Source organism: Meriones unguiculatus, chromosome 17 (genome assembly GCF_030254825.1).
Source record: "Meriones unguiculatus strain TT.TT164.6M chromosome 17, Bangor_MerUng_6.1, whole genome shotgun sequence".
NCBI classification, from domain to species: domain Eukaryota; kingdom Metazoa; phylum Chordata; class Mammalia; order Rodentia; family Muridae; genus Meriones; species Meriones unguiculatus.
The window spans coordinates 39,263,660-39,289,478 of NC_083364.1; the positions used below are offsets into that span (position 1 = coordinate 39,263,660).

Sequence of the window (25,819 nt, forward strand, 5' to 3'; positions counted from 1 at the left end):
CTTTTTGTTTTATTTATTTAATATTGTTTTTCTTTAATATTTTCTGGCTTTATTAGGTTTTTAAAGGTACCTCAGTTTCTCTAAAAATTATGAAGTTCACCTCTTTCCAATGTGTTTTTCTGTGACTTTTATTTAATGGCATTGGCTGGTATTAGTACATCTGATTCAGATATAAATAGTAGAGGTGATAAGCATCTTTGTCTTTTTCTTGACTTTAGAGAGAATTCTAGTCAGTGTTTGTTTTGTGTGTGTGTGTGTGTGTGTGTGTGTGTGTGTGTTTACTCTATAAGGAATGTAGATTTTGTTGGGTTTTTTTTTTCTGAGTTTTTTTTTGTTTGTTTGTTTGTTTTTTGTTCATTTTTTTGTTCATTGTGTTTGTTTTGTTTTTTGAAATCTAGAAGGAATGTAGAATTTCATTGAGTGCCTTTTAGACATCACTGGGAATGATCATACTCAGCTTCCGGGGACTTGGACCTGATGAGGGTGTGGAGGGAATGAAGAAATGGCAAACACACAGATGTATGCTTAGACAGCTATTGAGTGCTGTCTATGAGCATGGCAACTCTTAGAAAAGAAAGTAGTGGTCTGGACCTCTGTGTAGACCAGGCTGGCCTCAGACTCACAGAGCTCTGCCTGCTTCTTCCTCCCAAATACTGGGATTAAAGGCGTGAGCCATCACACCCTGTCACATTAAATGTTTGGTTTGGGGGGGGTGGTTTGTTTGTTTTTCTAAACAGAGTTTCTCTGTGTAGACTTCCTTTGTAGACAGGGCTGGCCTCAAACTCACAGAGATCCACCTGCCTTTGTCTCCCCAAATGTTGGGATTACAGGTATGTGCCACCATGCCAGGCTGCCACATTAAATTTTAAAGTAGGTAAAGTTCAAATAATCCTAGTAGAGTAATTTAAAAATCTTGGTGTCTGTTTCCAGAATATACCCTATAGCCAGGAAAATAAATCATGGATGAATTCGGCTGCCAAAAACAACCATCATAATTGTAACTACAGCTAACTTTGCATTTGTGCCCATCTGTGCAGGTTATAGGCTTTCTGGGGCCAGTTCTTCTGGGGAAATAATGGCTGCCCTAGGCAGAGATAGAAAATAGTTTTAGAAGGAAAGTGGGCTAAGGTTTTGAAGATCACAAAGGCCACGGAGAGGTCAGGCTCATTAGCGTTGGCCCCTGAGTCCATGGTGATGACTAAGGAGAGATACTGATTTTATTCCCAATTCTTCTTCTCTTTCCTGAGCAAAAGGTTCTTGGGTACCAGTCAAGCAGCAGCCTACAGGTTCCCTGGTGGGTCTGATCCCCAGGAAGGGCATGTCTGTCTTGTCCTACCCCCGTAGATGGCAGATGATGAGCACACGAGCACAGTGGCGCTCCCAACAGCAGAGTGCTTCCTTCTGTGAGGAGGTTGGCGTTCATGTGGGACAGAGCATGTAGCTAATAGAGACTCTTAAATCATGAGGTGTTACAGGATATTTGATCCCATTGTGAAACCCAAGATTGTGAACTGTAAAAACCTGCTTCTGAGCTGGGCTTAGTTGTGCACTCCTTTAGACCCAGCACTCAGGAGGCAGAGGCAGGTAAATCACTGTGAGTTCAAGGCCAGCCTGGTCTACAAAACGAGTCCAGGACAGAAACTCTGGGGGGGGGTCGTCTCTAATGTGGTGTGGCTCAGCTTTGATCCTAGAGCTTTCTGTTTTCTGTAAACAGGTGCTTGGTGGCTCAGCCCTGGCACACACCTTTAATCTAAGAGCTTTCTGTAAACAGGATTAAATAAAATTAACCCTAGGTCAAGAGGTGGAGCAAGCAACCAGACTGATGGGAAGTGAACATGGGAAAAAAACAGAGAGTGAGAGGAAGTCCAGAATACAGATAAAGAGACACACAGGAAGTAGAAAGGAGGGACATTGAGTTAAAGGGTATTTAGGACAATGTGGAGAAGGAGAAGGGGCTTTTTCCTTCTGGGACATAAGCTGTGTAGGAAGGTCAGCTGAGCCCTTTCTCCGCTTCTCTGAGCTAACAGGTTTTCACCCCTGCATCTGGTTCCCCAGTCCTTATTGGTAAAATCAAATGATTAGGATGTTGTATTTAAAACAACAATGAGGCGCAGAGACAAAGAGGAAAATAAGATTTCATTTTTAAATTTCTTACCTCATCTCAGGAAGAAGACCACCTCACCCGGGTGGAGGAGGCAATCACCCGCATGCTTGTGTGTGCACTGAAGAATGCAGAGGACCCGAGTCACCCTGCAGCCTGGCTGAACCCCACTGAGGTGCGGTGCTCAGATTCCCTGCCGCCTCTTGGTTTTGATGGTGAATCAGCCTAAGGTAGAGTTGGTTGGTCTCCACTTCAGCACAATACTGATGGCTTCTTCTTCTTAGGTGGAGGAAACATCTCATGAAGTCAATTGCTGCTACCTAAATGGTGCTGTTTGTGCTTTTTTTGATCATTGTGAAAGAGCTAATAAGGAAGTAGACGTGCAAGCACTGAGAGCAAACGGAGAGAGCGGGAGAAAGGAAGAACCCAGTGCTCAAGAGCCCATGGACATGGAACAAGCGCACAGGCACAGCTCCGTGGTGGAGACCCAGAAACAGGAGGCAGCGGGTCTGTTTAGCCCCGATCTGGTCCCGGTGACACCAACATGTGAAGGGAAAGGATGCACACTCGAAGGGGACAGCAAAGACTTTATCAAGAGAGACGGAGAACACGTGGCAGAACTGCCCTGTTCCAAGAGGCAGAAAACCAGTAAAAGAGCAAGTGCAGTGGCGGAACAGGCGACCTCAAAGCGTCCTGTGGCGCCTTCTCGAATGTTTGTGTCCACGGATGACTTGCTGGACTGCTTGGTGAATCCACAAGTAACCAGGATGGTGGCCCAGCTTTTGATACAAGGAAAAAGCTTGTGATCCTAATAGATTATTTTTTAGTAACTTTTTAAAATATATTTTTAGAAATAATGTGATACGCGTGTTTGTTTGCTTTTTATGTAGCTTTTTTTTTTTTTTACTTAATCTCTGAGGATGCCATGTGCGTGTACAGTATGATTTGATCATACTCACTCCACACTGCCCACCTCCAGCCTCTCCCAAATCCACTTCATGTCTTGGGCTTGCTTTGTACACCAGGCTGGCCTTGAACTCACAGAGCAATGCCTGCCCCTGCTGGGATTAAAGGCATGCGCCAGCATACCTAGTTCAGTTGTTGTTGTTGTTTTTCTTTGTTTTGTTTTGGGTTTGTTTGTTTTTTAATTTTTAAGATTTATTTATTTATTTTATGTATGTGAATGCTCTGTCTGTATACACTGAGGGGGCTACAAAGGCAGAAGCACCTGGGCCCAAGTGTCCTGCCCTGGCCCTGGCCGTCAGCGCTGTTGGAATCGACGTGCTCAGTGTAAGCACACTGACTCGCACACAGGGCTTGCAGCAAGCCCCTCGGGTGATCAAGGAACGTTGGACTGTGGTCCAGCTGAGCATCGTTACTAAGGATCTCTTAGTGCTGTCCTGTTTGGTTGTGGCTTATTATCAGCAGTGGCCACTGTATGTCAGTGAGCTCCCCTTACACTTGCCCTTCAGGAGAGAAGTGATTCTACCAGAAGACATTTTCCAAGTCATTTTACTAGGACATGAAGAAAATGACAAAAAAAAATGACATATTTACTTTGACTGAACGTAACTGTGACATTGGCTGATGGGATTCTTATTCTTGCATGTGTCATCCTTGCCCTGAGTTAACCAAACCACTGGAGAAAAAAAGCAAATGAAAACAGGCCTCAGGCTTTCATCCCGTCTCTTTAGGCCATTGTTAGTGCCGAATCCTGGTCCGCCAGTGCTGAGAAAACCCCTTTCAAGCCGCAGTCTCCGCCAGTCCACTTAGAAACAGCAGCAGAAGTTTCAAGGCCTGTGTCGATGGAGCAGCAACAGTGACCATTCTCTCCATTTGAAGCCTGCCAATGCTTCCTATAGTGGGAACCAGTGCCTTAATCATCCCCCCCACACACACACACACAAAACCCAAGAGTATACCAACTGAGAATCTTGCACGGCACTCGCGCCCCGTCCTAGAGAACGCCTAGTAAGGGTAGAGTGGTCACCAGTTCCAGAAAGGAAAAAAAGCAAGGGAATCTGGGTTTGCCTCACAGATCATCTGCAATAACTCCTGAAACGGCACTCACTAATCTCAAGGCCACGGTCTGGGGTGGGAATAATGAGGGGCTCAGCTATTTGTGGGACCAAAACCATGTATGTGCACACGCCTCTTACTCTACCTGGCAAGGCCCAGGCACTCAACAAATGGCACTGAGTCTGAAACTTACAGGAGAAAATTAGAAGAATAACATAAGGCAAGTCTGGTGGCACAGGCCCCCAATAGGTAGCCAAAGCAGGAAGATAGTGCATTCAAAGCCTAACAGAATGATATCAAAGGCAGCCTGGGCAACTTAGACGCCGCCTCAAAGTAAGATGGCTTCGGATATAGCTCACAGGTTGAGGGCTCACCTGACCCGTTGTGAGGCCCTGGGTAATCTCCAGCACCGCAAGAATAATTACCATCCAGTAGATAGTGTTAGCAAGCTAGCAGCCTGACTAACTGGCTTATACAAAAAGCTTTTAAGTCATCACAAGCCGGGCTGCCACCGGAAACACAGCCCATCTCCTTCAAGTTCACTCATTTTCACACGGTAGGAGGAATCCCACCGGAGATGTAGCAGGCACCTCATTGATTGCACCAGGTAGCCTGACCACTGGGGTCAACATTAAAAGGGGCCCCCGGCCACTGAGGCCAGGGCTTCTGAGATAGGTCTGTCCCTCAGGGCACAGTTCACGCAGACCACAAGCTGCATCCCAGCTCCCAGTTGGTACATAGCCCCGGCTGGGGCTGTCTGGCCACATGGCACAGGGCTGTCAGTGAAGAAAGTTCTCCATCTTGGAATCTGTTCGGTTGGCAGCAAGGAAGATTGGCTCAGTGATGATGTGGGTCCACCCCGGCACCGTGACACTCCAACACGACTCCACTGGAGGCAACTGAGACTGTGTGGCTTCCTGAAAGTCCATAAAGGTCTTGCTGTCCTCCCCGAACATAAAAGCCTGTTCTTTTCCAGAGATCAGAGGTTCACATTTGAGCACATACAGTTATGGCTGTTACCTGATCTCAATTCTCAAGTTGATTGGCTCTCAAGTAGATTAATTTCCACTATGGAGGAGCAGCTGAGGAAGCAGGTCCACGGCAAAGAAAGACCTTGTGCTCTTTTCTTAGAGAAAGCTTAAGAACGAAGTCAGCCAAAATTTACCTTACAGCAGACACATGATCATGGCTATCTTTGTGAGGGCGGGTGCCCCAAAGTGTTACTGCCTAAACGTGATAAGGTACTCTGGGTATGCCTGGTTGTCATAAAACACTACAAATATACTTGGATTTTTATCGTTGTCTGTGACAGTGTCGTACAAGTCGGTAGGATTTTGAGGGTCCCTTGAAGGAGGCACAATCAGTGTCGAGTGTCCATTTGTGTAGTTGCCAGTGAGGACCCGCACATAATACATATGCTTTTTCCCATGGGCATCCGGTTTGGAGTAGGTGTGGTTGGCAGAGTAGGAAGCATTAACAGCAAAATAGGTTCCTTTCCCGTAGCACACAGCTGCAAAGAGAAAAGCATTTTGAAGAAATTCAGTGTCGCGTGTCAGCGTGTTAGCCTGACACGTCAACTAATATAAAAGGAGTGATCCATTCAAGTATTTTGTTTGGCTGCTGTTGCTGCTTATTATTATTATTAATTATTATTATTATTATTATTATTCCTCCTCTGCTCGTTTTTAAAAGTTAAATTTTCCTCCTCAAAGAGAAGACAATCAAGCCCTTGGGATGAAATCTATTGCTGTTTACTGTTAAAATTGACTCCAGTCTGGCCACCAACGTGTGAGGAGCACAGTGAACCCACATGCTGCCCAGAGGGGACTCTCCCAGGCAGCACCCCGTTTAGAGCAGCTGATTACATGCGCCCTTACCATTCTTCCCAGCATAGCTGCGGTTAAAGCCGTGGCTGTTAAGGTGTGGCACAGAGCTAGCCTCCGTCCCATGGAAGAGTTGCATCTCATTTCTTTGATGGCCGTTCTTTTCATCCATAATTTTTTTGTTTGCCTGGTACCTCTTCCAGAGAGCTGGGTTCTGAATCCTTTCAATCTGTAAGTTAATAAAGAAAAGTATGCTGGAGATGCCAAGAGCACTTGCCAAATAGTGAATAAAACAGCATCCTTGTCCTTTGTAAATAAAAACTATACTCTGTAGCAAATTCATTGTTAAGTGACAGCGAATGTTCAGAAATCTTTTTAGGACTAAGACATCTCAGTAAGTATATGGTGACCTGAGTTTGATCCCTAAAGTTGGAAGGAAAGAACTGACTCTACAAAGTTACAGCTCTGATTTCCACATGTGTGAAACCCTGCTACCCCCACACAGAGACAAGGTCCTCTTTCTTTCTGGCCTGGAGCTCACCAAGTTAGTAGGTGTCTGGCCAATGAGCCCAGGGATCCACTTGAATCTGCCTATACAGCTCTGTGGTTTTACAAGGTACCACCATACCTGGATTATTTTTAACCTTGAGTCTGGGGGTTGAAGTCAGATCCTCATGCTCAAATGACAAGCAACTTGCCAACTAAATTATATATAATTTTCCCTCTGATCTGGCTGTGGTGGTACACTCTGAGTGCTAATCTCAGAACATAGGGAATTAATGTGTGAAGATCAGGACCCTAGAGGCCAGCCTGGAGCTGCATTGTGAATTGTAGCCTAGCCTGAACTACATGATTAGACCCTGTCTCAAAAACATCAAAAAATGAGAAATAAAAAACAGGATCTCTAGATCAAAGTCTCAAATTTTTCACATATGATTTAGGATTTTCACATCATTTCCCCTTTTTACTGTTTCCCTACAACTGTTTCTCATCTTCAACTGTGTCCATTTTATTTTCACTTACCTTAAATTTTGTCATTTAACTCAGTTTTTCAAACTTTCAGATTTTTGCTTTGAAATTTCCACCCTTTTAATTTAAAATTTTAAAGGGGCAGTTTCTTAAAAACAGCACAAAATTATTTCAGACCTGATGGTATAGTTCAGTAGTAGGGTGAATGCTTAGCATATGTGAGACCCTAGGTTCAATTCCCAGCAGCATGGAAAGAAGGAAGGGAGGAAGGAAAATAAATCTTAAACATTTTTTTTTAGTAGATGTATTATTAGCCATTACCTCTTGGCCATTATATCAATCAAATTTATTCTCTCACCAATAACTGCCAGAAGATGCAGGGGAGGTGAAAACAAGGATTTGATGAGACGGGATCCCATAGAGAAGAGAGAGAGAGAATGAAGCACTGAAGTTCAAAGATAGTGGAATCATTTTTTCAAAATGCCTAAAAGAAAATAACTGCCAATTCCAAATTCTGTACCCAGCAAAAATGTCCTTCAAAACCTGAAGGAGGGTCGAGGTCATTGCCTCAATACGTAAAGCTGCCTTCCCTTGCAAGTCTGGTGACTTGAGCTCAGCCCCCAGAAAGAACTCATAAACAGGTGGAAGGAGAGAATAAGCCACACACACACACACACACAACTAATTCTGGGTAATAAAAATATAATAGAAAGTGAAAGTGAGTGTGTTTTTTAAGACCTTATTTGTAATTTTCAAATATGTACATTTGGGTTTGGCACATGTGTGTACAGGTGCCCACATTGGCTAGAAGAGGAGCAAATAAAATGGAAATACATTGCCAATGAGCTTAAGGAAAAACATATCAGAGTGCTGGTGCCTCAGTTTCAGGCTGTTGTAAGCTACCTGGCATGAGTCTGAAAACCAAACTTGGAACTCAGGGTCCTCTGCAAGAACAGTATGAGATCTTGACCCCTAGGCCACCTCTATAAGCCCATCAAATGAGTGTGGACTCATACAGGACTGTGATATCAGCTATTTCTACCACTAGGAAATTCCTTGTTAACAGCCAACTTACCTTCTCTATGACAAAGTTTGAGCAGGTCTGATTAAACTGGCTCGCCACCATGATGTATTCAGGATCACTGGTTGGCAGCTTGACCACAAGCAATGTCTTCTGCTTCATGTCACTCCAGTTTTCAGGGATTTCAGCTGCAAAGTAGACAGGGCTCCTGTGTTACAATCTCACAATTCCATGTATTCAAGAAATCTTTTTAAAAGGATATTTGTTAAATGTGTGGACCACAGACCATTTGTATCAAGATGAACTAGAAAGTTTCTTCAAAGGAGGGGGATAATTTAAGGGGTCAGTGGTAGATCTCTTATCTGACCTACACGGGACCTGGACTCATTTGCCAGCACCTCCTCCAGAAGAAAAGCCACTGATATACCGAGGTAGGGTTTCCTAGGAGTACAGGCGCTGTGTCTATACCTGTATCTATAGCTTCATGTCTATACCTTCTGTTTTGATGGCGCCAAGGTGTGAGAACCGACTACATACTCTTAACTTACCTTCACTTCCTGCTCAGCCTCTATTCTGATTAACTTAACAAATTAATTGCGTAGCGTGTTTCAGGCAGCCTGCACAGTTTTGCACATGCATGGGTTTCTACCAGAACACCTCGCTAACACTGGAGGGCCATTCACATGCATTTGCTCATTTGCCTCGCTACATCCTTAAAAGCTAGGTAGGCGGTTGGGAGGGTTTGCCTGTGACATGCTGCACAAGAGCACCTGTGCTGTATCATTCCTCCAGAGCTGCTCCGAGTCTGAGTGGTTCATTCACATTGATCCTACAGAAGATGAATCTTGTCTGTGGGAAGCCAAGGGCTTATATGGTTTGAAGGCCAGAATGACCTTACACAAGACAGACATGCCCTTTCTGGGGATCAGACCCACCAGGGAACCTGTAGGCTGCTGCTTGACTGGTACCCAAGAACCTTTTGCTCAGGAAAGAGAAGAATTGGGAATAAAATCAGTATCTCTCCTTGGTCATCACCATGGACACAGGGGCCAACTCTAATGAGCCTGACCTCTCCGTGGCCTTTGTGATCTTCAAAACCTTAGCCCACTTTCCTTCTAAAACTATTTTCTATCTCTGCCTGGGGCAGCCATTATTTCCTCAGAAGAACTGGCCCCAGAAAGCCTATAACCTGCATGGATGGGCACAAATGCAAGGTTACTGTTGTTACAATTATGATGGTTGTTCTTGGCAGCCGAGTTCATCCATGATTTATTTTCCTGGCTATAGGGTATATTCCGGAAATGCAGGGACCAAGACTTATAAACTATTCTACTAGGATTATTTGAATTTTATCTACTTTAAGATTTAATGTGGCAGCTGGGCACGGTGATGCATGCTTGTAATCCTAGCACTCAGGAGGCAGAGGCAGGCGGATCTCTGTGAGTTCGAGGACAGCCTGATCTACAAAGGGAGTCCAGGATAACCAGGGCCGCACAGAGAAACCCTGTCTCAAACAAGCAAAAAAACAAAACCAAAAACCAAACATTTAATGCAGCAGGGTGTGATGGCTCACCCCTTTAATCCCAGCATTTGAGAGGAAGAAGCAGGCAGATCTCTGTGAGTCTGAGGCCAGCCTGGTCTACATAGAGGTCCAGACCACTACATAGTGAGACACTGGTTCAAAAACAAAATAAAAACTGCTGTGTTTCTAAAACAGTGTTAAAATTAGAGTACTCACTGACACACAGGAGCACCTAACTCACCTTCAGTTTTTATGACGCGCTGAACAGTGACGCTCTGCCCCTGAGGGCCCGTGGCTGTGTTTGTGCTCAAGTTCACCGTGAATTCCTGATTATGAATTTTAACAGTAACGTTCTTCTGCTTTGCCTTCCATGCGTCCTCCAACTCCTTGTTGGCTATTTTGTCAAAACAGTCTGTGATGTTATTTTCGGTGTATCTCCACTCCACGAAAGTAAGAACATAGTCTGCCTGGTTTTCCTTTTCTTTAGCCAGTCGAATGCTCTTGACCATGTCATCAATCTCATCTCTAGCTTTTACCACATCTCTGCTAATTCCCGAGACTCTGATACAAGGTTTCTTCTGGTCCATTTCAATGATGATGTTCAGTCTCTTCTGCATCTCATTCAGTTTCTCGTACTCATTACTGTCAAAGTCTCTGACACACTCATCGGCATTGGTGAAGGAAAACTGCTCTTTGGTAATCAGATCCTGTAGCCAGGAGATTGCACTTTCTACATTGGCTGTGTCTGCACCACATACCTGGAAAACCGTCAGCTCTACTTTTTTCTCCAAAACCAGGGTGTTCTGTTTGGGGGAAGCTTGCTTTGGAAAGCCGAGAAAGGCTAAAGAGAAAATGGAAATTAACATTTCTTTTACTCCCCTCAACATCAAGGTTAGGAATATGTATTTCATAAACATGAACTACTCACAGGCAATCTTAGACAGCACTGACTTCTGGGGAGAACCGGGGGAGCCTTCTCTTTCTTTCATTTTGTCATAAAAAATATCCAAAATATGGGGCTGAAAGATAACAACTTTGACTTTCCTCACAGCTTGCACTGATTTTTTCTGGACAAATTCTTCAATGGCATCCATTGTGGCATTAGCAACTACATTTGGGTCCTGTTGAGCGCTTCCTTTAGAAAAACCACATGAAAAAAGGCAAGGTTAAGCTCCACCTGCAGAAGGCTGCAGCATAAACAGAGAAGTCTAGTTGTCACAGGAAATAAAACTGCCTGTTCCCCACTGTAATCAAGGTAGACATTTCTAATATTACATCAGCAAATAGTTTTGACATCTTAGATACAGTGGGGAGGAGTTTTTCTTTCATGCTGCCAACAGGTCAACACCCCAGCAAAAGCCCCCGAGACCCAACTTGTAGCTTGTGACATTCCCATCTGTCCTTTTCAGCTGATTCTGGCTCTCAGTGTTGTTTTCCTCCTATTACACAGTCCAGGTGACACTCCCCCCACCCCGCCCCCGCCCCTTGATTTACTAGTGTCCTGGTCTCCAGCTGTAATCCCAGCACTCAGGGAGGTAGAGGCAGGCAGATCTCTGTAAGTTAGAGGCCAGCATGATCTACAAACTGACTCCAGGACAACCAGGAATACACACAGAGAAACCCTGTCTTGAAAAACATGACAACAAGATCCTAAAAACTAACTAAATAAGTAAAAATTAAAAAGCTACATCTTGAAACAACAGGATCCTCCCAGAGACAATTTATCTCTTCCCCTGTGTGACTTCATCCATGTGTCTGCATTTGCCCAGCTCTATCTGGGGAACTGATCTTTCTAATGTGCCCAAAACTGTAAGCTACTTGTTATACAATCTATATATAATCCTGGGTGTGTTCGTTATCATGAGCCTCCAGCATGTTTCTTCCTCATGCTCAGTATGATTTTAGCTGTCCAGCAGGATTCAAAGCAGCCACTGAGTAGACCCACTCCTGTCTTCAGTATGTTCCAGACCTTGTTTCTCAAGCCCTGAAAGCCGTTGGCTGGGTAAGATTGTGAAATCTTGCATTTCTAATCATGGGTGTGGCCCAGAGTGAACGGAGGGTGGCAGAGTCACATGACAGGCAATCTAACAGTCCCCTGGGCAAGCTGATTTTTATTATCCCTGTTGATGACACCCATCACTGTGGCAGAAAACAATAGGCGATGCCTTTGACTGAGCGTAGACCTGTGGGTCGCAACCCATTTGAGGGTCAAAAAGGCCCTTTCATGGGGGGTCACCTAAGACCATCAGAAAACATAGACACATTACAAGTCATAACAGTAGCAAAATTACAGTTATGACAAAACAACAAAAGTAAGTTTATGACTGGGGGCCACCACAACATGAGGAACTGTATTAAAGGGTCACATCATAAGGAAGGTTGAGCACCACTATTGCGACAATTGTGGGGACACAAATGACTCCTCCTGCCTCAGACCTTCCAGTAGTTGGGACCGTGCACATAAATGTACCCTGCTCATTTTCCTCCTCCTGCTTGAAGTACCCACAGGCTTTGCTCATTCCCTAGCAGAAAGGGAACTGTCTATGCCTAGGTGAGGGGTCACTGTCATCATCCAGGACACTATGAGGACCAAGTCCATGGGATAATGAACACATTGGGATTGAGCCTTAACAGCCTGTAGCTACAAACCTGTGCCAATAGCTGGTAGGCAAATGGAGGAGTAATTTCGTTGTTCACATTCTTCCAAAACACAGGAAACTGATCTTTTGACGTCATTCCCACCAACAACATGGATAATATTCTTGCATCTCAACGATCCTCCTGCAGTGACTATATACTCACTGGGGCCCTGCTGAGCTGTGAAACACGAGCAGATTCAGAATCAGGTGCCGATCCTACTCTGAGAAAGCGAGGTGTCTGATTCCATGAGGGAACATTTTATGAATTAAAAGCTCTTGAGATACCATGGTTAGTAAAATTCTGTGGCTTAATTTCTCTTGACTGTGAGATAAGTTTCCACTTAATTTTCTTTCATATGGAATTCTCTAATGAAATATATGATCTTAAGATTAATAGATTGTCTTCCTCGCCCAAGAAAACCTTCCTCGGTTTCCTCACAGCTGCCTATATTGAATCTCCCACTTACAGTCTGGCACCAAGAGATAGCATTGTTCCTTACCCAAGAGAGAACATTCTTGCTCCACATTTTGTCCTGCACCTTCCAAAATTGCCTTGGAGACCCCTACATGAGAAAATCAAGATGGTAACCCGAGCAGAAAGACAGCCTTTGATCTCAACATGCTCATAGAGCAGTCCCACAGCCGGGCGTTACCGACAAAGAATTTAATCCCAGCACTCGGGAAGCAGAGGCAGGCAGATCTCAATGACCTACAGAGCAAGGGCCAGGCAGCCACGGCTACTCAAAGGAACCCTGTTTTGAAAAATCAAAACAAACCAAAGAAAAAAGAAAAAAAAAGAAAGCTCATTAAGATAGCTTAAAGGCACTAATTAACATGAGCAAGCCAAAGCCAAGAACCCCATTTGGCCATAGAAACACTCCTTTTCAGGATCTGCCATACTGATTACTACAGGAGACTGAGTCTGCCTCAGTCAAGTACCTGCTTTGAGATTGAATGCGAGTGATGTTGAATTGACGATCATGTCTGCCACTTCTTTGGTGATGTCCCCAGTGGCCACTTGGAAGAGGATCGGGCCAATATGCATTTCATGCATTCCTAAAGTAGGGCTAGAAAGACTTCCATAGACACCTGCCCAGGAAAACAAAACAAAACAAAAACATAGAAGAAAGAAGATAAGTTAGTCATGAGCAGAAGCAAGAATAACTCAGGTTGCAGGCCGCCCTATCTCTGTATTAGCTGTCTTTTACTATGGCCCTGGCCCAGGATGGAAGGAGTTCCTAAGCTCAAGAGTGTGGGGCCATCCTGGGCAACAGAGCAAAACCTCACTTTGAAACATAGCTTCAGTGAACCCCAAACAAGATAACCTCAGAAACAGCAACCCAAATTTGACAGAGAATTATCAGTTGCACTGTCTCTTAATGTATCTCTGGGAAAATACATGACACGTTATCCATTGGAAGTCTCATTTATAATTTAAAAACCCCATGGTTCAGGTTATATAATTCGGCCCGCCTTCCTTCTTGCCCCAAGTCCCATGAACGGGCGACTGTCTTTTATACTCACATGTATGGAACAGAATTTAATATGTTCCCCAGTTTGACTTATCAGGAAAAACTATCACCATCATCCTTTACCTGTCATTGAACAGTTACTCAGTAAAAAGGCATCACTGGTCAACTTAAAAGCTTTACCGAACCTTGTGTAGCTTCAGCCTTGGGACTTTGGTCACTAGGGCTCCCATTAGTCCTTCTGTCAAATTCATCTGAAAATGCCTGGAAATGCAAACACAGTTTTGGCCGTTATACTCCCTCCTTGATGGACACGTTTGCTTCATGGGGACTGCTGACTCTGTGTGCACGCATACATAATTGGAAAGTAATAACTCTCAAACAGTATATTCAATTTACTTGCAGATTTTAATGTTCTATACATGGATATTACACAACTGAAGTCATATATATGTATATGTACATACACTCACACACAAAAACTCCTTTTCTACAAACCTGCCCTATAAAAATAAAGACATGGACAAGACGGAACGACAGAGGTGCTGGCTAGAGTGCTAGTCACGACAGAAACAAGACAGTGAAAAGCCAATGGAGGGGTAGTTCACTGCACTTGCACATGCCCGTGTGTTGAAACAGTAGCCAACATATTTCCAGAGAATATTTAATGGGATGTAGACACGCTTATACTTTGAAGTGGGAATGATATTGTGTATTTACATAAGTTCATCTGAAAACCAGCCTTGTAGCAGAAGGGCCTGGGTTAAGGCTGACTAAGCACTTCCTGTGTTGTGTGCTATGCCTTCCGCCACTAACCAAGCAGCTCAGATAGAGCGCACCTGGAAGCCATGGTCAGACCTCGCTCCTGCTTTGCAATCGCCATTCCAGTCTCCACTAACGAACAGCTCTTTTCATAAATGCAATTCAAGCTTCCATGTCTTTAAATCTTGAAAGTTTACCACGTTTGGTGGGAGAATAATAGCATTGAAATGCATTAAAGGTGTTGGCGGAGACTAATCCTTTTCAAAGAAGATTTGCATAATAGTTCTATGTATTAAAGAAAATGATTCTAGCCAGGCGGTGGTAGTGCACGCCTTTAATCCTAGCACTGGGGGCAAAGACAGGAGACTCTTCTGTGAGTTCGAGGCCAGCCTGGTCTACAGAATGTAGTGAAAAAAACAAGAGAGAGGGAGAGAAGAAGGGAGGGAGGGAGAAAGGGAAGGAGAGGGAGAGGAAGAGAGGGAGAGACCAGAGTTTCCCAAATAAAGACTGGGAGGCTCAAGTCTATGTGCCAAGACTCAGCCCTATCCACACAGATGCACGTATCCTATCATACATGAATAGCATACAAAAATCTTGGCTTTGTGTATGTAAATCTAAACTTCCAAAGTCATTCTGATTTCTAGAAGGGAAAGTGTGTGCTGCACATGTGGTCAATGTCCACGTCACAGCGCATGCCAGAGGGAACATATGTGCTATACACGTGCCCAATGCCCACGCCACCTCACACAGCGCATACCAGAGGGAAGTCATTAAAAACTCTTGCCAGCTGGGCAGGTAAGATTACAGTTGCATGCCTGTAATCCTAGCATCATGGAGGCTGATGCAGGAGGATTGCCAGGCATGTGAACAGTCTGGGCTACAGAGCAAGATCCTGTCTAAAAAAACAAAGCCGAAACAAACAGGCAAAACCCACTGTGTTTGTACAAGCCAAGCCAAAGGAGGTCTGGCCTCGAGTGCGATTAGAATGTAGGTTCCGTGTGCTTGCTTCCTATGAATTTGTAGGTAGTATCTAAATACAGATAATGATAAAACGTGACCTAAAAGTTCCCACAGCCCAATGTTCCAACAGCCAGTTCCACAGGCGCCTATGAGCAACTTTGAATGTGACATGGTGGGACTTTCCGAACATTAAGGTCAGGTACTCTATATAAAAACTCGGAGGGCAGAAGCCGCCGCGGCTGCTGTTTGGTGAAACGTGGGCTGACGGACACAAACGGTGACGGATGACAGCGCTCGTATTTCTGGCCTAAGCATTCTACTCCCGTGCGGATATGTGATGTGTTCTAGCCACACCCTTCACTGCACGTTTCCAGAAATGAGAGCTAGAATCATCGGCGGCCCATCCCAGAATTTTCAGATTGATAATGCCACAACTGTGCCTTTAGGTTATGTGTTAGCCCCTTATGCCCATGTGAAAGGCCACCTACAGGTTGAAAATGTCACAATGAGCATTACAACGTGTGAGCCTTCCTTATCAGACTGATTCAGACATAAAGATGTAAAGATGGGGAGATATTCGTGAGACAGCTGTAAACTCACTCATCAACTCTAGAACTGATCAAATCAAAGGAACCAGATGCTGTTCAAACCACACTGAATTGTTTAGAGACAGAAGCAAGTGTCTGGAATTTGCTTCAACGTCACATGAGAAGATGAGAAATAAGTAGGGGAAAGACCAGACACCCGGCCATAGAGCAGTCGCAGCTTGAGCTGAGCAAGAGAATCAGAGAACTTCATTAGCCTGGTTTATGTACTTCCGTGTGGCTTTGAAACTTTCCCGGATGAGAAGTGCTTTTTCTGTGTCTAATTTTCCTTCGGATCTGTCATGCTACATATAACCAGTCAATGCTATTCCCACACGCTCCCGTGATGAAAATACATGAAATAAACATCCTATTAGACCGAGAAGATTCAGAAGAACACAGATCCCCAACTGCCGTTGCCAGAGTCATCAGAGGCCGAGTCCTCACCTGGATGTTTTCCTGGTCTTTCGGGTGCAGCAGAAACTGAACTTCTTGTAAACTTTTCAGTTGGTTCTTGCTACTGAATTTGAGCACTTCTGAAATGATTAATTTGGCAAACTCAGGTTTAGGAAAGCCCAAATTTCCCGTTCCTATTGCAGGGAAGGCGACCGACTGTAGAGACAGCACCTGGGTGAGCCTCAGACATTCACAGATGATATTTTTCATGAGCTGAAAAACACAAAGCACTCCTTAAACATCCTCTTTAGAAAGGGGAGACACTAAAAAAAGAAGCCCTCAGCAGCTTTTACTGGGGGCACTCCACTCTCAACAAGAGTTAACAGTAGTCTGGAGAAGGAGAGTCAGGAGAAGAAATGGGAAAAGGAATGGGAGACAGCCATGAAGCCAAGAGGGGAAGCGACAGCTGTCCCCATCTGTCACTGGCTCCCAGCTCCAAGCCCTCACCTTACTTATCTCACCAAAGTAGCATACTCCCCCTAACTCTTCCTGAACTCTCAACTGCTGAGCACAACAGCCAACATACGTTACTAACTATGACCTACAAGAAGTCATCTGTGACTGCAAAGGAATGGCCATGGCACGGGGCCTGCCAATCATGATATTGCTAACAGAACATCGCAGGGGCTAACTGCGCTGTGCTGAAGGAAGAGTCCAGAGAGCTAACCCACTTCCCAGAAATTGAGAAGTCGGGCCCTACCTTTAGTGACCACGCAGTGTTGCTGCTTTTCCACGGCGGAGCCACCACGTGAAACACGTGGTGGCAGTCCAGATTACAGCCGCTGGTTCGAAGAACCGTGCCCACGTCGACAGACACCTGTGATCCTACGTTGTTCAATTCCTCCTGGAGCTCTAACCCAGCCTTTTTCAGGAGGGCCTGGGAAAGGGGTCCCTTATCCAGTGTAAGATCCGAGGGAACGGAGTTGACAATGGCATGGGTCTTAAAGACAAAACCAGAGATGCTTTTCAAATTCTTAGTAAAGGCCTTCATGAGTCACTGGGCTTGGCATCAAGAAGACAACAGTTGCTCGTATACATTTTGTAAATCAATGCTCAGAAAACAAAACCCCCAAAAGTCAGAGTGGAAAGAGTTCAAATGTTTGTTGGCTAATGGCTGGGAAAACCAAATGTATATTCGTCTAACAGGGCATTTCTTCAGCCACTAAAAGGAATGACGTATGCTATAACACAGATGGCCCCTGGAAGCATTCCTCTCGGTACAAGAAACTGGTCACGGAAAACCACAAATATATTGTTTCATTTATATGAAATTTCAAGAACAGGTGAATCTGTAGAATAGAGCCAGCAGCGGTGTTTGCACGGCTTCAATCCCAGTGCTTGGGAGGCAGAGGCAGAGGCAGATGGATCTCTGCAAGTTCTAGAACAACCAGAGCAATGTAGTAAGACCCTGTCTCTAAATAAATAAATAAAAGCAAAGCAGATTAGCTGTTACCTAGAGCTGGGAAGGTAGAGTGGGTAGGGGGACGAACTAAGAGTAACTGCTGATGGGTACAAATATCTTTCTGGTGGGATGAAAGTGTACTAAAGTTAGACTGTAGTCATGGTTGCATGATCCTGTTAAACACACATTCATACTATATTAACTGTCCCAACATGATCCCCAACACCAAGACCTTCTGTGTGTGTTTTTAGTCAATCTATTAAAACCCACTTGAAATGGGTATTGTATGTGAGTTCTGTAAAGCTGTTTAAGGATAAAGAAGGACATTAATTACATGGCTGCTAAATGAGTGTTAGCTTTTCTCAATATAGCCCGTGGGATATGCTACAGCAGTATGTCCGGGTTAAAGGTTTCAGGTGTGTTGATCACACTGTACCAGGAAGTGTTCTTGATGGGTTCATGGAGATACTTCCTCTTGGAAAGCAAATCAAAGCAAAGCAAGAGTAACAACATCTAGTTAGTCTATTAAGGTAGTCAACGTATCCAACTGTTAGCCATTTGAAGGTAGCAGGGAAAGGTGACCTCCAGTGGACTTAAATCTTGGTCTTTACAGGAAGCTTTCAGGGCTTGGTTTAAAATGTCACTGGAGGGGCTGGAAAGATGGCTCAGCAATTAAAGAGTTCTCGCTGTTCTTGCAGAGGACCCACCTAGCACCCACCTCAGGGGGCTCACAGCCACCTGTAACTCCAGCTCCAAAGGATCTGACTGTGTCTTCTAGCCTCTGGGTACCCACACACCTGTGGCATGGACTCACATAGTCACACACACACGGCATGTACATTTAAAAAAGGAACAGGAATAAGCGGGGCAGTGGTGGTGGTGCTGCCTCCAGCACTTGGGAGGGAGAGGCAGGTGGATCTCTGTGAGTTCGAGGCCAGCCTGGTTTACAGTCCAGGACAGCCAAGGCTACACAGAGAAACCCTGTCTTGAAAAACCAAAAACAAAAAGCAACAAAGAAACCTTTCACAACTTTTTCTCTATATTACAATGTTTTCTTTATTTGTGTTGTTGTAATGGTTAATCTTTTCTTTCTTTCCTTTTTTTTAAACAAGGTCCTATATATAGTCCAGGCTGGTTTTAAACTCACTATGTAGCCAGGGATGATGACCTTGAATTTGAATTTCTGATCCCTCATGCCAGCTAGGCCAGCATTTTGTCAACTGAGCCACAGCCACGCCTTCATCTTTAAAATCACAACAGTGACAGCAAAATGCTCAGAGCTGTCTGCGAGGCAGAAAGGGCAGGGCACCCAACTCTGAGCCCCAGGGGCCCCTGAAGCCAATAGAACAGTGGAGCAGACATTCACCAGAGGACACATCTGTGGCCATAGTCACGGGAGAGAAATGCAATTGCTGACCAGGAAGCAGGTGCCAGCCTGTCCTGCTTCACACGGTTACCGTTCTTACTGGTAGAGCCTGTATTGGAAAGGGTATGAACTGCTTTTCAGGAAGAAGGGAGGGAAGACAGGGTCTCACTACGTAGCCCTGGCTGTCCTGGAACTCTGGCCTTGGGTTCACAGAGATCTGCCTGCTTCTGCCTCACAAGTACTGGAATTAAAGGCATGTGCCACCATGCCGAGCTAAATGCTTAGACACAGAGAGAGAGTGAGCGAGTCTGGGCTGAGGGTGGTGGACAGTGGATAGTGGATAAGGACAATGGCTGCTCAGGCCTGTATCCCCAGTAGGATGCAAGGTGGGTCTGGGGGGACTGCGTAGGACTGAGACAGGAGGATTGCTGGAGCTTGCTGGCTGCCAGCATATCCAAAAAAACATATCAGCTCCTCAAAACAAATACACAGAACAAGAATTGCCCTTATAGAATTTCCAACATCTGGATCTTCCTCAGGTCCACTTGCTCACTCCTTCCTCACAAAGGACCAACAAGTGGGTTCAGGGAACTGAGCGCCCTCCACTCCAGCACCCTAGTTCACCCTTGCTCACGTCTATGGTCGGATTTCTGTCTTCTGCATTCCCCATGCTCTTTTCCACACCTGTAACCCTGACAGGACCCGACCCCAGCTGGACCAAATCATGACAGATGTAAAAATGATGAAAATGCAGAGAAGTATGCAATGTCTACTACTATGGGTCTGAAGTTATTGGGATAAAGGGACCTATCTTCTCTGTGTAGCCTTTGCTTTGTAGACCAGGCTGGCCTCGAACTCACAGAGATCTCCCCACCCCCCGCCTCTGCTTCCCCGAGTACTGGGATTGCAGGTGTGCACCACAGCACCCAGCTGGAGAGAATTATCTCAGTGCCCTTTCAACTCTTACAAACATACCAAATCTCTATTCCTGAGTGATTTGACAAGAAGTCCAGTGTCTACGGCGGAGTAGGAGAGCATGGAGTTTTCCTCTGTTTTCTTCCCCTCCACCTTGTCCCTCAGTAAAGCAGGCACAGACCGTGCGACATCACAGCACATGGGTGGTGAACAGGGACACTCACCTTGGCATTCTGCACACCTCCTTCCACCAGGCGGATTCTCAGGCCTTCGGGTGACACCAGCAGACAGCCCTGATTCTGTGGCGTTTTCTCAGGGGGTCCTAATGCCTTTGAACTGGGTGAGAGAGCTGTGTGGAAAAGAGTGTCTTTATACATGGTTTTCACAGCTTCCACAAAGGCCTCTGCAACCTTTGCAGACAGGTCCACCAGATAAATCTTTTTCAAGGTGTGTCCGTCTTGCTTGCGTAGGACGTTTTCCTTGATGGCTGAAACAATGGTCGCCACACACTGGTCTAAGGGGAAGCCAAAGATCCCAGCGCTGATAGCTGGTATGGCTATGGATTGGCACTTGTACTTTTCGGCTAAAGTGAGACTTTGATGCACAGCTTTCTTTAACAGGCTCACACACGCCACGACCTTATCCCTTTCCCACCGAGGCCCTACCGCGTGGATGACATGACGGCAAGGGAGCTTGCCTGCTTTCGAGATGGTCGCGTTGCCAGGGAATATCAGGCCGCCGTGTTTCACTATCTCGTTACATGCTGCTTGAAGCTCAGGGCCAGCCGCTTTCGCCAGGGAGCCCGCCAGACCGCTGGTGTGCTGCAGGTTCTCATTGGCCGCGTTCACCACCACGTCGGCAGGAAACAGGGCCAGGTCTCCCTGCTGTACGACCAGCGTGACTCCGGGGGCTATGTCCCTCTGTAAGAGGCACTTCCGCTCCTTACTGCCGCCTCCCCGCTTCTCGCCACCCTTCTGGAGCTCAACGATGCATCCGTACTGGCGCCTCATCTCCGTTCTGTAATACGATTCTTTATCCTGGAAAAAGTGCCTGGCACCGGCTTTGTCAGTCTGGAAATGTTTGACGCAGACGGAATCCCGGATTTCCTTGACTGTGTTCACGCACTCTAGAACTTTCTTCTTGGAGCCGGTTAGCAAAATGCTGTTTGGGTTGTCTTTAGGTTTGAAATTCACCTGCACGTTTGTCTTTTTTGTCTTCGACAGCAGCCTCCTGTCCGTCTTTAAATAGTCAATTATCAAGGACGGTTCTAGCTCAACCAGTCTTTCCACTTTCATGTTGTTTTCCAAGAACTCGAAGAGCTGGCTGTGGATTTCATTCACTTGCTTCACACAGCCCGCAACGGAGACCTCAGCGACGGCCCCTGAGGTTAATTCATTCTTTACCACAATGGTTGCGGAGGAGCTGTGTCTCTTTTGCAGAGATTGAACTTTCTTTTTCCACGCAATGCCTCTAAGAACTTCCTCGTCCTCAACCTCTATGCACTTATGACCTAAAGCACCGAGCATCTTCTTCTCAGCTTCTGCCAGGACTTGGGAAGAACAACCGGTTAAGAGAACGGCTGTGCCTTTCAGCTCGTACGTGGCGAGGATGGTCTGTGCCTCGAAAAGGGTCTTGGAGAGTTCCCCACTGTCTGCTTGCTGCAGAAACATGAAGATTTCAGGAGAAACCAAGATGTCTTTGTGAGCCATGACGTACACCTTTTCCTGGATGTCACACTTCACTTTGTACACGTCTGCCGGGAGCCCCTTAAGACACAGGTGCTGGGTGGTGGTGTCGTAAGAGATCTCCATCTCCGGGTAGCCTTGCTTTAGCTCCAACAGGAAACCGCTGTGCTGCAAGAGGAAATGCTTTCCCGGAGGGATGGTCATGGTCTCCTTCAGACTCTGCTCTTCCCTTCTGAGCTTTTTGGTGGTGCTGTCTATCAATTCCTTGATTCGCTGGCTAATGTCTTGGACATCTTCTGACTTTCCCGCTACGGTGAGACTCTCCTTCTCAAACTCAATCAAAACTCTGTCATCTCTTAACTCGTGCTTGATGATGTCCCACACTGGCGAACACACCTCAAACAGCTTAACTTCGTATCTAGACCTGATGCCAGCGAGCGCTGTGGATGCATCATTCTTCCAGGTCTTAATGCTTGGTCTGTGACTGGCTAAGGTGGCCGCTGGTCTGACGGTCAGTTTGCCATTGGTTTCAGACCACACTAGCTCACAGTGACAGCGTCTCATTTCCTCATTTATCTCCTCGATCAGGTGATTGTGTTTTTGAAAGAACTTCAACAGAGGAAGACCCAGAGACTCTTGGAAAGATGCCGGAAGCTTCACCAGGGGCTTCTCCTCGCCGTACAAGGCTGTGCCCAGAGAGACATAATAAGGGAAGACAGACAGCGGCATCTTGTTGTAGCTGTGTTTCTTGGCCAAAATGGTGTCTAACACTTTAAAAGCAAAATAAAGGAATGAATGAGTGAATGAATGAATAATAAATAAAGGTGATGCCGATGTCACACATTTCAAAAGAGTACAAAACAAAACAAGCTTTTCTAGAGGACAAAAATTCTCTGGTGTTTGTACAAGTTCAAGGGAGCATCCTCCCACGTGGTCACATAGAAGCAGATAGGCAGTACCTTCACAAGGCACACTTCATCTAATGCAGTCATTACTTTGTATTCTCATCCTCCATCTATAAACTGATACATAGTAACTCACAGGGCAGACTTTAGCTGAGGCAATATTGCTTTCTGTACTCTACACTGAAGTCCTGTTTGATTCTCCTTCCTTCTGAGGTTACTGATGTACAGACACAAAGGTGGACTCAAGCACTCGGCTGGTGTTTGTACCAGCGCAAACACCACTGTAATCCTCAGGGAGAAACTTCCTGTCGTCTGTCCCTTCCTGTGGAGCCCCATAATTTAACTTTCATACTACACCTAAAATATCTTCGCAGGAGAAGCCTGTGCTCTGCATCACTTTCCCAAGCCTTTTACATGCCTTTAATCTTGACAGCAGCCTTCTCGGATAAAGATTCTATGACATCCTACACGTGAGAAAGCTGAGGCTGGGAAAGGTCAGGGTTCCACAGAACAAGGTATCATCTGAGCTCATTTCCAGCGTGAGCCAATCCAATCCAACCTCCATGCTCTTGCCCCTATGCCAAACCATTAAGTTCTGACTCAACACAGTGACAGGAGAAGGGGGAACAGAAACGATTTGTAGAGCTATACGTGCTTCTGAGTACATCTTTACCTACGCTTGCTGGAATCAATTTCAGAATCAATGTGGAGAATGAAAACATGGGCCTGTCTCTTCGTGAGTATAGCCTGTTGAAGGCTCAGAGAACGGCAGCTCTTTTCAGTCATGGACTCAGGAGAGGCTCTCCCGTTGTCCACTTCGACAGAGCCTCTGCTGCTCAGTCCTCATCCTGCCCCAAATCCTGTCAATGAGTGAGTGGTCGATGCCTTTCTGACAGATTAACGGACAAACGCTTGAGGGTTTAAGTAACTGCTGCAGTGGCCAAATGTCTGGGTTATGCCCAGGATGGTGGGCAGAGACACGGTACCTTTGCTGTCACAGAACTCAACCAGCGCCGAACTCTCTTCGGGGAAGCACTCCACCCGGGCAACGCTTCCGCCACCATTGGAAGGGTTTTCAAAGAAGAGCTGCAGCTGGTAACCATCCACCCCAGGAGGGAGGTTTTCCACCCTCACTACATTTGTGGGTTCCAGAAGCCTCGGGGTGAGCTGGAGTCGTTGATTCGAGGGGTGGCTGATACAATCAATAATAAACTTTTTGGTGTCTACAAGACAAAAATAAAATGAGAACATTTCGATGACATCTCTAGACCGGATTGAAGAAATGGCTTGGCTACAGCTGAGATGGGGGAACCAGCCAATTGCTGTATTCTCTGCCACCGAGCTGTTCCTCTGCCCGGTTTCTCAAGGAGCCCGCACCCACGGCCAGGCTACCAACTCCAAACTCATAGCCAAGTAGCACTCTCAGTTTTCCCTCTCTCTCCTTCTCTCTCTTTCACACACACACACACACGCACACGTCATGTTTTAAAACCCTCGTCTTTCGTCCTTGTGCGTACACTGGCCTGTGTCTGCAATGCCCTTCTCCGACCTGCGAGAGGGAGGTGTTCTGGTTTTATTGTGACGCTGAGGATCAAATCCAACCACGCTCCCATCACTATGTCTACAGGCTCCTCTGTTCTCTCATTTGGTCCCATTTATCCTCGGAGTATGGATGTTCTGGGTATGGTCTCTAATTTAAAGGCTAAATAAGAGGAGAGTTGCCAAGTGGATAAAAGAAGGAGGGAACGATGGCGGCATGAATGGGCTTGGTTCAGTTTGGACATGGTCAGGGGACACTGCCGGAGCACATGCTCAGAGCACAACAATGCACGTCCTTGTCTCCACCCCTCACAGCTCACAGACAACTTCTCTTTCATCTTCATTATTCATTTACACGAATGCTTCCTTCCTGCTCCCAGACCGGGTTCCCGCAGAGAGGGAGCTATGACTTATTCATCCCTATGCCTCGGCTCCTCAACCAGTACCTGGCCCGTAAGAGTGGCTATAGTTCGAATCTTAACAGCTCCCAGAGGCTCATGGGTTAAAGGCTTGGTCCTCAACATGATGCTATAGAGAAGTTGTGGGTCCCCTATCAAGAGAGGATGAAGGGAACAAGATGACCCTGGTTCTCTCTCTCTCTCTCCTGGTCATTGAGATAGACAGTCTTCTATGTGTTGTCACCATGCCTCACCAGAAGCCCCAAAATAATACAGAAAACTGATCAAGAACTGTAGCCAGCCAGGTGTGGTGGTGCATGCCTGTAACCCCAGAACTCAGGGAGGCAGAAGCAGGGAGATCTCTGTGAGTTAGAGACCAGCCTGGTCTACAGAGCAAGTTTCAGGACAGCCAGGATTACAAGACAGAGAAACCCTGTCTTGAAAAACAAAAACAAACAAACAAACAAAAAATATTGAAGCCACCAAAACTGTGAGCCAAAAGAACCCTTTCTTTTTATAGCTGGTCGCCTCAGGTATTTGTTACAGTAACAGAAAGCTAATACCATATGTATTCAAGACTGTTACTCAATGAACAGAAGCAAAGTCGTTTAAATTTAAATGTCCCTTCCCGGGGTTGGAGAGATGGTTCAGAGATTGACAGCATTCAGTGCCTTTGCAGAGAACTGTGATTCAGTTTCCATCATCCACCTGGAAGCTCACGACCACCTGTAACTCCAGTTCCAGGAGACCTAATGTCCTCTACTGGCTTCTGCCACACTGCATACATGTGGTACAGACATACGTGCAGGCAAAGCATTTCCTTTATAAAAAAATAGTAAACTTGAAAGAACAATAGTGCCCTTTATCAAATCCTTACCATGCCTCAGGTATTCCGTGAAGTGTCATCTCATTAAATCCTCAAAGGAATTTATTTAAGTACAATCACCCCCGTTTTATGGATGAGTGGACAAGGAACAGATGCATACAACCACTTAAGTGCCTGGGCTAGAATTCTGACCACACCACCTGTGGGCTTGATCAACACCCCATGGCCATGACCGTAGGACGTGAGAGCTCAGCTTTGTAATGTTCCCTGTTTGAGGTGAAGATGGTTCTTGCTTGTGACCATGACGTAACAGAACACTCATTTTCTTTTTCATGTTTGTGTGTATGTGTGTGTGTGCCTTTGGAGGCTAGCTAGAGGACAACTTGTAAGAAGCCCAGGGATCAAACTCGGGCTGTCAGGCTCGGCAGCAAGTGCTCTTGCCTGTTCTGCGATCTTGC

General features: G+C 45.7%; 2 protein-coding genes across 3 annotated transcripts in view; one reads left to right on the forward strand and one right to left on the reverse strand.

Annotated features, from left to right (window-relative positions):
• The window catches only part of Hspbap1 (HSPB1 associated protein 1), a 48,842-nt gene extending 45,879 nt beyond the window's left edge, over nucleotides 1-2,963 (forward strand). For both annotated transcript variants that reach the window (XM_021634642.2, XM_060370323.1), the window contains 2 exons: nucleotides 2,166-2,276; nucleotides 2,386-2,963. In XM_021634642.2, coding sequence (XP_021490317.1) covers nucleotides 2,166-2,276; nucleotides 2,386-2,907 — 633 coding nt within the window. In that variant the 3' untranslated portion in view covers nucleotides 2,908-2,963. The remainder of the gene's footprint in view (nucleotides 1-2,165; nucleotides 2,277-2,385) is intronic.
• A 632-nt stretch (nucleotides 2,964-3,595) lies between these two features.
• The window catches only part of Parp14 (poly(ADP-ribose) polymerase family member 14), a 30,920-nt gene continuing 8,696 nt past the window's right edge, over nucleotides 3,596-25,819 (reverse strand). Inside the window, exons 5-17 of the mRNA XM_060370321.1 lie at nucleotides 23,585-23,821; nucleotides 20,233-22,463; nucleotides 17,026-17,265; nucleotides 16,317-16,538; nucleotides 13,752-13,827; nucleotides 13,034-13,183; nucleotides 12,595-12,657; nucleotides 12,105-12,272; nucleotides 10,384-10,590; nucleotides 9,697-10,296; nucleotides 7,988-8,121; nucleotides 5,998-6,172; nucleotides 3,596-5,630 (exon numbers count right to left, since the gene is read on the reverse strand). Coding sequence (XP_060226304.1) covers nucleotides 5,341-5,630; nucleotides 5,998-6,172; nucleotides 7,988-8,121; nucleotides 9,697-10,296; nucleotides 10,384-10,590; nucleotides 12,105-12,272; nucleotides 12,595-12,657; nucleotides 13,034-13,183; nucleotides 13,752-13,827; nucleotides 16,317-16,538; nucleotides 17,026-17,265; nucleotides 20,233-22,463; nucleotides 23,585-23,821 — 4,793 coding nt within the window. The 3' untranslated portion in view covers nucleotides 3,596-5,340. The remainder of the gene's footprint in view (nucleotides 5,631-5,997; nucleotides 6,173-7,987; nucleotides 8,122-9,696; nucleotides 10,297-10,383; nucleotides 10,591-12,104; nucleotides 12,273-12,594; nucleotides 12,658-13,033; nucleotides 13,184-13,751; nucleotides 13,828-16,316; nucleotides 16,539-17,025; nucleotides 17,266-20,232; nucleotides 22,464-23,584; nucleotides 23,822-25,819) is intronic.